Genomic DNA, 12,121 nt, shown 5'->3' with positions numbered 1-12,121 from the left:
GGCAGAACCTCACCCATGGGGCAGGAACTTATTCCCTTCCTCATCACACAAGCTAAACCCTAGGGTCTTGATCAAAACCTCACACTGTTAAGAATTCTTTACTTTAAAGAAAACAAGGAAGAATTTGAAAAACAAAGTGTGTTAATCAACCCACACAGACAGTTAACGAGACATGGCCTTGGGAGAAGGAATAGACACCATAAATATGTCAAGCCAAGAAGATCAGCTCAGAGAGAACCAAATGGTTAACGAGACCAAACAGAAAATTACTTAACTATGTATGAGCTATCCTAATTGGCATACTAAAAGATTCACACTCAAGCAAAGAGAGCCCCCTACTAACAAAGCCCCCTCCCCATAGAACGTGCACAGTGAAAAGAAAAAATACTGTACCTTTAAATAGACAAGGATGGTAAGAACCAGCAAGAATTAAGTGTGACTAAATGTAATTATAAACAATTGTTCAAAGTGTACAAAAAGTTTTACCATGTGTTAAGAAATGTGCTAGCTTTGTGGATTTACCACCTAGCACCCATCTCTGCGCAGACATGCAACAAACTGATGTCTCTGCTCTGTGTGTGGATCAGCCCTTACTCACCAGATGAAGAACCTGGATTTGGGATAACAACACTGCTCATTCTTCACCTTCGGAACAAAGGGCAATGCTGTGCCCTGTTGTGCTTGGACCATCAAGGCCATGAGGTAAGAGCTGTTAATTTTGTTTTACTTCATTACATGTATAACATCTAGCACAAAACAGCCCACTGACGATGCCTCGGTGTAAGCACAGGTAACTAAGAATAATACATACAGCCCTGGCTCTCACAGCCATCCCAGTGTCACATTCCACCTCCACAGCTGAGGGAGCAGGCAAAGAGGTCACTGAACAATGGCATGGGCCCTCAGCAAGAGATCCATTGCAGACACACACACACAGTTCTGCTGCTGCTACACTGCAGCCTTTGGGGGTGTGTGTGGGGGTGTGTGTGGGTTTGTGTGCGTGCATGTGACTTGTACCTTTCCAAAAGCATCAGGCTGCTTTCAGCAATCAACAGGCACATCCCTTCACTCCCTTTTTGCAGCCTGACCATTGCATGCTGCTTTGGTGAGAGACAAAGGAAATGTTGCAAACAGCACTTGAAAGCCATGCCCTGTAGAGCTGGCACACCAATCCCCCGCAGGGCATGCAGCCTTTACTCTCTCCACTGGTGACATTTCTTGATGAGAAGCAGTTTGCAGCACATCTTGCAGGCACTGCTCAGGCAAAAAGCAGACATCAAGCCAGTGCTGAGATAAGGCCGCTATACACCAAAGCAGCCCCCTGGCTTGGCCCAGCCCTGCAGGCAGGTCTCATGTTGCTACTAGAGATAGATCACTCTCATTGATGATGTTGCAGTCTACTCTTGCTCTGGGCACAGCTGTGATGATGGCTCAGTTCACCAGGAAGCAGTGCCGTGCCTGCTTCCCATCAATCCCAGTCAAAGGAAGAGCCACCCAAAATGCTGAGAAGAGTGGAACATGCACTGGGCTGCACCGAGGTGGCCAGTATCAGTACACGGTGCCTGGCAGGCAGGATAGGAGAAAGCAGGTAAGGCACAAGGATGTGGACATCCAGGTCTATTTATTACACACAGGAATGAAAATTTCAATTAAAAAAATATCCATTTGGGAATATTGATGCTGGTTTTACAGAATCGGCCTCATGGTGACAAAATTAAAGTTGTATGACTCTGGCAGGCCCTGATGTCGCGTGTGGTTAAACCGTCTCCAGGTGAAGACAGGGAGACCACCCTGTACTGGGGGGCCATTGATTGCAGTGGCTGTGAACAATGAAGCCAGGCGGAAATCTGACACCTGCAATAAAGGACAGGAGTTCAGGGCAAAAGGGTTGCCTGGTGTTTGACATGCATCCATAATCCCACAAAGCAGAAACAGCTCCAGAAGATTTTATAACAGTAAGGTAAAAATGAACAACGGGAAATGCATGCTGACCAGGCAGCATTCCTCCCCTGCACAGGGGCACCTTCAGCCACAGAAGAGGCAGCCCTGAAGGGCAGCAGCAAAGCACAAGCCCACGCCGCTCTCCAGTTCTCCAGGATGAGAGGCAGCACGCCTGCCTTCAATCCTCCCTGCGTTTGCACATCTCAGAGCTGGAGCTGCAGCAGACAGACTAGAGGGTCTGACCTAAGCTTTGCTGCATGTTAAGCACTTGGGCTGTCCCCTGGGGCATGTCAGGGTAATTCAGGAAAGGACAAAGGTAGCAAAAAGTTAATATTGCTGCCCAGGCTCTGCCCTCTTCCTTCATTACCTCCCAAAAGGTCCCCAGCCTGCTCCATCTTCCCAAAATCAAAGACACCACAATTCCCCTTACTGTTCACAACTGCCAGGTTTTGCCTCTGCTCTGGGCTATTTCTCTCAATACCCCTCTTGGGTCCCCTGTTCTCTCCAGCCCAGCCCACTCCCCTTGCCCAGCTGTCCTGGAAAAGGTATGTCAACCAGCATGCACTGACCTACTCCCTTACCAGACACCTCTACACAGCAGTTTTCTGCATTCATCTCTGACTAACCAACTCTGGGAGCTCCTGTTGGCTCCTACTGCAGGCAGCTGGCCTGGTCCTGTACAAGCCGACTGGACACACAGCGCTGGCAATTCCAAAACAGTCTCCACAGGGCCCATCCTAGCAACCAAACTCATAATCCAGAATCACAGCAGGCTGGGTCCCACAGGATAACACACTGTACCACTTCCCAGCACACCTGGGCTGGACAGCTGCTTACCCAGGTATTGCCCCCCACAGTGAAAATACCACACAAGCTGCCTAGAAAAAGCGCTGCTTTCACCAGGATGGTGAGTCTAAGGGTTTTCACACACACCCCTGGAAAGCAAAGTGATCTTCCCCAAACTTTGCTCAAAGCAGTTTCACAGAGAGGTGGAGCCCTGGAGCCGGGTGACTTACTACAGCCAGGCTTTTGTAAAGGTAAAGCTACAATGAGACTGAAAACACATTCCTGTGGGCTCTGGGGAGGCACCCATACAGCCCCCACCAACCGGAGGCTGAGGCTGTAAAACAGTCACCTTCCCAGTGATGTGAAGACTCATTTCAGCCTCAGGCTCCTCCTGCTGCAAGGCTTTGGGGTTTAACCCCTGAACATAATTCTTTCACACACCTCGCCCTGTATCCTCTGCCTTCTGTCACTGTACCAGGACTGGTGTCAGGGACAGGAAACAGGACTCTGCACAGAATTACCGTCTCAGGATCTGCCCAATCACTGCGACAGCATGAAAAGAGAGGACAGGCCTGGACAGGCCCTAGTGCAAGGAAACAGGCTACAGGTCCGATAGGAGCACAAATCGGCTGCAACAACCATTCAGTGGGTATTGAAATTGAGGTAATTTACCTTGGAGTCATAGCAGCCTGCAGGCACTGGAAAAGAAGGATTCAGGTCTTCCCGGCAGCAAATGGTGTTGCAAGGATTGTGTTCAGCATAAGGATCATGCTGATAGTCTGGGGAGAAATGTGGTAGGAAGGGAAGGAAGGAAGAAAAGAAAACAATTTAGTCCTCTTACAAAAAGCTGATGCAAAGTGACCAAGCTACTAAAATTAAGTGCACTGGCAGAAATGCAAGTCTATCACACTGATCTCACACTCCTCCCCAGGTACCAGCTAGAAGGCAGTGCTCAAGACAGAACATTAAGTAGACAAGCTCCTAATCCAAGTCCATACAGCTATTTCTTCATGCCAGGAGCACTGCTGCCAACTTCTAACCACAGACATCTGCAACTTGACATGATGAAAGTTTGCAGGAATTTTGTCAAAGAGAAAAGCAGAAGAGCAGTGAGAACCTTTGTTTTCCTGTTGTGGACTAAAGTAAGTGGCAAGAGGCAAAGCCTTTGAACACCCACTGTAGCAGCTGCAAGCCAGGAGGGGAAGGTGGACAAGCCTCAACACCTACGAGCGTGCTGCTACCCCACCCTGGGAGAGGTCTCCCAAACCTCAAGCCCGGTAATCAGCATGCTCCCTATAATTGGCAAGAAAAATAGAGCATCTAAAGCAATCTTTACTTAGAGATGGGCTTAGCCAAAAGCTAATTAAGCTGGTTTTAATCCACTGAAGAACCCCCCTGTCAAGGAAAAGCGGAGTAGAGCATTACCTACCAAAGATCATTTGCCTGAATAGGGAAAAGAGACCGGAAGCTTTACACTAAATTTTCTGGTCTGATCTGACTTAACTGTTGCTTGGAATTTAAGGCTTTCAGGTTTGACAGGCTGTAGATTTATTAGGTAACAGCAGTCCACAGAGTCTCTTGGAGCACAGGAAGCTCGCTGGAAAGGTCAAACAGCAAGCCCAAGGGCCCCTGTTCTAGAAGGAACCCAGTCTTGTTTCTGTTAAGAGTAATTTTAGCCTGGTTTCCCACCTTGACAGTAAGCTTGTGTTATCTTTTTGCTTTGTGTGTACTCTACACCTAATATAACTGATCTGAATGTGAGACTGCAGTTTCCCCCATAATCCAAGAAATAAAAGTAACAATGCTTTATTAAGATCAGTTCCACAGTACATAAACACATGTCTTACTATTGTATCTCATGATGTACTTCATGCTTTCCAAGCTGGTCACCTTGCCCTGGTCTCGACGGAAGATTTTTGCTCTTGGAGCAAGCTCATAAGAGAAATCCATGCCATACTTCTCAACATATGATGCATACCCACTGAGATTGTATATCTTCTCATGGAAAGGGATGTTGTATGAAGGCCAGTAACCTGCCAGAGACAAAACGTAATCTCTTAATCACTTAGAAAAGCTGAACACTCTTGCTTACATGAAAAAAGAAAAATAAGCCATTTTCTCTGCTGTATTGCCTTAACTGCATGTCGAGGAATAACATGTCTAACTGGTTTGAACACCAGAAAATAAGGCAACAGTCTCTGGCATGACGAGGGTTGACTCCCAGTATAACACCACTGTAGACTGTACCCAGGCAACCCGCCCCCAGATTTCCACCCTGAGGACTCATCCTACAAAACAGCTGAGACCAGACTCGCAGGAGTCTGACATGAACATGCAGAGTGGCCACAGCCCTCCTGCAGAGGTTTCCCTGCTCAACCTTAGAGGAGTGTAAGCTCACTTACTTCCACCAAGCTTCCCAGCAAGAGGATTGGAGTCACTCCCTTTTCGACCCCCTTCCCATCTCACCAAGGAAGACTGATAGACCATGCCAAGATGTCAGGGACATATGGACACACACAAACACACGCGGACCACAGCACTACAGGGGTGAACAGGAGGCAGGTTAGCAAAGAATATATGTGCTTTGTGCAGTGGTGGCTGGAAAGCTGTGGTTGCACACAGCAATAAGGAAGGATGGGGGAATAGCCATACATTTGCCTTTGAGGGTTAAGAAGTGATTGAGCAGAGCAGAGCCAAGCCCTGCCCTGATTTTTCCAAAAGCAAGTGTGAATTTTTTTTTTTTTTTTTTGGTGCAGTTTTGTTAACTAAAGAGCAACCCAGAACTCCAGAGTGTGTTTTAGGCAGGCAACATAAAACTGCCTGAAACAAGACCAGTGTAGAAAGCAGAAAGGCTTGTAAAGAATCAGGAGATCATCCAGGACAGAATCTAGGTACAGCAAGTCCTGGAAGAAGTAAGAATAGATACTCATACTTTAACACTTTTTTTTTTTTTTCCCAAGGCAGGCACCAAGAAGTGTTTAGGCAGAGAGTATATAACATGAGCTAGTCCCAAGAGCAGCATACTTTTAGTTTCTCTCCAAAGCACTAGCATTTGTGTTCTCAGTGGGGAATGTTGCTTCTAAAAATCACACACACCGGGTTTTGGCTTACAGATTTACTATCTAGACACTGGTAAATGAAGGACTGCATGTATTAACAGCTGCGTGTATTAACATCAGCCCAGCGCAACACAAGGTGTCTGGCTACAAGATGGTCAAGAAAATCATCTGGGACTTGGAAGGAATGAAACACTCTGGGAGTTTGGTTTCTGTCTGTAGGACAGATACGCAGACAGTATAAGCACTGCAACACTGCCCGAGTAGAGGCCTTAGCAGCTTGGGTCCTGCCTAGCGTGCAGCAGACAGGAACAACCTGTGTGCTGGCATTTGCTTACATGACCTAGAGCCTACCTGAAGGAAACAGGTTGTGTACTTGTTGTGTTGTAATACAGGCAGTCCTCCAGAAACGAGCGCGCTTGCCAGCCACTGATGATGCAGGCCAGAGGATACAGACACATCAGCTTCCAAATCGGTAGGGTTTAGTTGTGGTTCAAAAAGATGCTATTGTCTGACAAATGCAGTGCATACAGACGACTCCCTTTTCCCACCTGGAAAAACTTTTTGTTTAAATTGCCAGAACAGAGGAAGCTATTGAAGGTCCCTTCCAGCAAGAGCTCTCCTGTGTCTCAGGCTCTGCAGGACTGCAAATCCCGTGCAGACACTGCAGTGTACAACCTAAGGCAGCTACCCAAGGGCTGTTATAAGCCACTGAAATCTGCCTGTTAGGCCTGGCAAGGTGCACCCAACCAGAGACTGGATGCTGCGTTATCCAAAACATACAAGGTGCATTTAGATACCTGGGAAAAGCCGTATTTTAAGTATAAAAGAATACGCAATTTCTAATACATGCTGCCACCTTCAAGAACAGAGCAGCCACTCGATCTCCTAGGGGGGAATAAGTGGTCACTGTGCACCCAAGCCCAGGGGTTGGGCTCAGTCCTACAGGGAATCCCACACAGTAGCCCTCAAGTCACTGCTGAAAAGGAACTTGGGGAACTCTCTAAGCCTGGCCTCTCTGCACAGCTGCAGGACTGCCATGACATGGTTGCATTGCTTCAAGTGCCAAAGCTACAGGGTCTCTATTAGCTTGTTTGTCTGCACCACAATCCACAACACAGCGCAGAGAAGCCCCAGACATTCCACCATCTGAACTACACACAAACACAGGAAGATAAGGTGCAACAGCCTACTTCCATATCTTCAGTGGATAAAGGAGCCAAAGAAGCATAAGGGATAGACTGAGATTTTTCCAAATTATCATTAAGAAAGATCTCATAAAACCATATTGACATCATGCAATCCTCAGAGTAAGCTAGAACTTTCCAAGGAGCCAGACACAAGGAAAAAGTCCAAGGGAAACTACCCCAGCTGCTAACATAAATGCATTTTCAGTCATTCTGATGATGAAAAGCAATTCATCAATTCACCTCCTCAGCATGTGATTAGAGGAGAGAGCACAAAGCACCAAACATACACTTAAATTTGTGGCGTGAGCTCAGGCTTTTGGATGCTGACAAACTGTCTCGGAAACACTTGTGAATCAAATCTGACAGTGGGTGTTTTGCCTCACCCTAGATTTTTGTTTGTTTGTTTTCCATCAAGTGGTTGCTAGTCTTCCTAGGGGATTAAGCAATCTTTTAAACAGCAAATATTTATCAGATAACAGAGCTCCAGAAAAGTTTAGGAGCTGAATCTAACATAGAACTTCTCTCATATTGAACAGCTCACCTCATCATAGGGTGACCCACTCACCAAACATTTCAAGTAGCCCACAGCACCACTGTTACTTAGTACTGCTTCAGACTCACCATTTTCCTCGTGGGTCTCTAAGACGGGGCAAAATAATACCAGAAAGACAGCACAAAAGCAAAGTTTATTCTTCCCTCCCCTGATTTTAAGAAATACAGATATTCACCACACTTCTGCCACAGCATGCAGGAGAATTGAATACAACATAATGGACCTGACAACAGAGGGATCCTCACACAAAGCTTTCTAACTTGAAACTCAGCACTAGTGTTCAATAAACCCTTCCTAGGGACAAAGAACAATTCTCTATCAGCTGGCCCAAAGAGATGGCTTTCCTAAGCCAGCAACTGCTATAGGAGCTATTACCTTTCCGGAGAATATTTGTTTGATCAGAGTACTCCACAAGGGTTGGTATCTGCTCAACAATGTACAGTGTACCTTCATCCAGGCTCTTATGCAACTTGACCTTCTTCAGGTCCAACACCATGTACTGATTGTTGTAGGTCCCTAGGTATGAGAGCAAAGAGAGTTACATGTCCTGCCTGGGGAAGGAAAAGAGTACAAGGGAAAGAAGGAACACATCCTTTTTTCTAAGATTCATGTGAAATTGTACTTACCAGAGTTGCACCTCGAGAAGGTTTCTGCCCACGTTTTGCCACCATCTGCCATCATGTTAGCAATGCGGACCCTCTGCCAAGCTAACAGGGATTCAGGCACCACTTGTTTAATGAGGGTTTGGTTGAACACGCTGTTGGTAGTCTGCAGCATTACCAAGCCACTGCCTAGTATGTAAAAGTCATCCAGGGACACCAAAAAGCCTTAAACAGCAATAGTACAAAATTTGTTATCTTTGTGAACCTTTCACATACTCATAGAACAAAACAGAGAAACAAGCCAAGAGGATGTGAATGAGTAAACGTGTGTGTTTGAAATCAAATTGTACAAAATATTAAAGATGAGGTGGAGACTTTTGTGAGTGCTTGAAGTCCACTTGCCAGCAAAGTTTCTCGTTTATCATGCTGTCAACACACAACATGTTCTTTGTTTAGAACATGTTTGCATCCCAAGCTTGGAAGTCTCTCCTTATGTAAACCTATGTCTTCTTACACTGAAGGATTACATACACTCACAGGCACTTAAAGTTTCTAACAAAGAAATTCCTTTAAGAAATACAACAAAGAAAACCAGAACAGAAGTACAAACTCCAAAGACATTTTCATCAACCAATTTCAATTTTAGATTTTTATTCTGTAAGGACAACAGTTATTATTTTAAATTAATCCCTTCTAGACTAAATCAAGCCAGGCAGAAACATCTTCCTTCCAGTTTAATCTCTTCCAGTCTAACTATTATTAAAAGCATCTCCGAGAAATGGGCACCTCTTAAATCATAAAACACATCCTGTATATAAGAGAAAGTTTTACCTACTCCTCTTTCTGACATGTTGTCATTTGGGGGTTTTATGCCTATCAGCCCTGCAAACGCAACACAACAGTGGATCTCTGGGCATGATTCCCTTCCAGGTCACATGCCAACAGAAGTACTCGGTCCAATTGCAGATCCCACGCCAGGAGGTGCTATACAGAGCTGCAAAGGTCAGCTATAATGCCACGGATAGCACAGTGACTACTTACAAAGCAGAAATAACTTGACTTTGAGATTCCCCAGCAGATACAGGGCTGCCAGGTTGGGAAACGTCTCTTCTTAATGAGTTTTTAACAGTATCATTCTTGAAAGAGTACAAAATGCCAAAATGCAGCGCAACAGTCTAATAGTTGACTTCCACTATGGTATCTTCTACAGCAAGCTTTATTAATGCACTCCACAAACGAACTAAGGTCAGCAACCTGTAACAGCCAGAAAGACAACTCAGCTCTATCTCCTGTTCATGGGCTTTCATCAAAAGGCAAACATCACTTTTGCTTGAAGGAGGTCTAAGGGCTCCATTTCAGCAAGATTTCTTTAAAGTCTCAAGATCTCAAATCAGAATCAATCCAGGAAAATACACTTTGTGGTTAGCTGTTTTCTAAAAATATGTCAATATAAAACAGGCAGAGCACTCTGCCATTTTGTTGTTCCTAGAATTTTATTCTTGGAGACAGAAAAAAAAATGTCAGTAAGTTATGTGTATCAACAGCACAGTTCTCTCTCCAATAAGTAAAGACAAGAAAAGAAACACTCTAAACCTGGCTCTGTCAGTCTATTTTATACAAAGACATGGGATACTCCAGCACTAAGCAGTTGTGTAACAAGTCAAGTGCTTGCCCAAACTTCAACAATTGTGATTCCAATTGAATGCCAATTCCCACATGGGTGCCAATGCCAAGTGCCCTACTTCAAGATAAATCTAATAGTTTTTTCTTCTTTTTCAATCAACAGCCGAGATAAAACAGAAAAACTCAACTCAAAGCAAGTGTCAACACAACAAATGATGCTAAATTAACTGAAGTTTGAACTTTGTAATTCAAATAAATTGCAAAGCTCAGCTAAGCTGGAAAAAAGCTGATTTCCTTCTGGGCCTTAGTATTTACCAAGTTTTATTCTAAGATGTTTTATAATACAGTGTGTCCTTCATGATTCTCCACATCATTACTAGCCTAATTATTCCAAGGCAAGATATACCATTTTAACTTAAGGCATAAACACCCATGAAACAAAGGGAAGTTAAAACACATACAACAGTTTATCCACAGCAAAGACATCCACAAAAATAAAACCCGGGTGAAGCCCAGGTATTTGATGTCCTCTTGTGTCACTCCTGTCTTTTTAAGTATGCATGAGAATCTGTTGTAATTGAAAATGCCCTTTATGTCAACCGTTATCTTACTGTACAGTTCATCTACTTTTTTCTGTAAACCCATCTCCTGTTTTTACCAGCAACTATCAGTCTTTTTTTAATTCCCTCCAATGAGCCTGACTCTTCCTACGTAGAAACAAACAAAAGCACTTCTGATGGCATCTTCTGGGTCTGAGCCATTTAGATTCAGTTTCCAATCACCACTGGAAAACTGACATTTCCAGAGTATGGAGTTTCATTCATCATGACAATATTAATTAGGCAAGCAAAACAAAATGTTTTTGAAATCCGAGCCACACTGTTCTGCAGAGTCAACACACCAAAGAGTATGTGGAGGGGTAACATGGTCCTGCCAGCTATTGTTCCTGAAGAGGTAGGCTGCTGTTTTCTGAACCATCTGAGATGGCATCTGCCTTTTTGGTGTTTTAAAAGGCCATTGTGCTCATTCAAGTACAGAAAGGGTCAGTATTACAGACTGGAAGTCAGAGCCATGAGGTCTAGCCATCACCTCACAGAGATTAATGTAGCTCCTGGCTGAGATGCTCCATGCTCCGGGCTATAAACACACTTGACAATGGCAATGGACACATCTTCTCTGGATTAGTTTTCTTAACCCCATCAGCAGCTGCTTCCCAGTCAAGACTGAACTTGACCAACCATCTTCCTTCCACTTGCAGACCTCTCCTAGGCTCTAAGAAATAGCATGTCCTACACTATAGCTCTGGCACCTCATCTTCAGACACTTTCCCCTGCTTCCCTCCAGGTTTTAGACAGATATAGGAGGGAGCAGGGAAGCAATAAATGGTCTGGCAATACCTCCTGAACAAGCTGGTCCTCTGAATATAAGGGCTACTGCCCTTTCCATATTTTGTTCCTCCTAGCTCTTGCTCAAACTGCAGGGAAGAATAACCCTGCACTAACACCAAACTATTTCAAACCAAGAGATATGTTACTTCTCTCTTCTGCCTTAGCAACACATATATAGCCATCCATCAAGACAACCCGTGCCATCTTGTTCCCATGTCACAGCCTGTATCAATCAAGCAACATCCCGACAGCAGACCAGACGAGCAAAGGTGCCAGTGAAGATCTTCTCAACTGTTTTGCTTTAACAGCTAAAAACAGAGTAACATATGACACCACTATATAGATACCACTGTATATACATTTATGTCAAAGTATTCTCTTAAGGGAAGGTTGGTGGCTCAGCAAGGGCACAAGATGTCTAAACTCCTGAATTACCAAACTCTGATTTAGTATTTAGCCATATGTTAAAGAAATCTGTGCACAAAGTTTAGGCCAAGCTGACTCTCTAAAGTGATGAATGCAGGGACTTCTAATCAAGGGAGTCAGCTTTGGGAAGGACAGGGACAAAGAATGGATGGTGAAAAGAACACCATTATCTTAAGTTATGCAGAAAGAAGCTTCCAAGTGAGGAAGTTCTGTCACCAAGAGGAGACAGGTTGATAAAGTATTACAATTCACAGAAAGCTGGTTGAAAGTAGGACAAAGGTAATTGCTGCAGTGGAAGACAGCAACCTCTGACTCAAATAGCCCCCATGAAAGAAGGCAAGCCCCTGCTTGGGGAGCACATGTAGTGAGTAAAAAAAAATCAGCAGTTCTATCTGAGGATGTGCACTAGAAACAAGAAACTTGTAACCAATCCTATATGTGAACGAGTATGTAATACACTATGAATGTGCAAATACTCTGCTGTATATAATGCGTACCCTTGAGTAACTTGGTGAGCACACTCCAAGGAAACATTCCCCCATGCTCCCAGCACTGT

The 12,121-nt window shown here is 44.5% G+C and overlaps 1 protein-coding gene across 1 annotated transcript in view; it reads right to left on the bottom strand.

Annotated features, from left to right (window-relative positions):
- Positions 1 to 1,604: 1,604 nt before the first annotated feature.
- Positions 1,605 to 12,121, bottom strand: part of PLBD1 (phospholipase B domain containing 1) — a 39,105-nt gene continuing 28,588 nt past the window's right edge. Inside the window, exons 7-11 of the mRNA XM_040595537.1 lie at positions 8,153 to 8,353; positions 7,902 to 8,042; positions 4,575 to 4,760; positions 3,400 to 3,506; positions 1,605 to 1,854 (exon numbers count right to left, since the gene is read on the bottom strand). Coding sequence (XP_040451471.1) covers positions 1,687 to 1,854; positions 3,400 to 3,506; positions 4,575 to 4,760; positions 7,902 to 8,042; positions 8,153 to 8,353 — 803 coding nt within the window. The 3' untranslated portion in view covers positions 1,605 to 1,686. The remainder of the gene's footprint in view (positions 1,855 to 3,399; positions 3,507 to 4,574; positions 4,761 to 7,901; positions 8,043 to 8,152; positions 8,354 to 12,121) is intronic.

Source organism: Falco naumanni, chromosome 5, assembly GCF_017639655.2.
Source record: "Falco naumanni isolate bFalNau1 chromosome 5, bFalNau1.pat, whole genome shotgun sequence".
Lineage (NCBI taxonomy): Eukaryota > Metazoa > Chordata > Aves > Falconiformes > Falconidae > Falco > Falco naumanni.
This window is presented reverse-complemented; position numbering and strand designations above follow the sequence as displayed.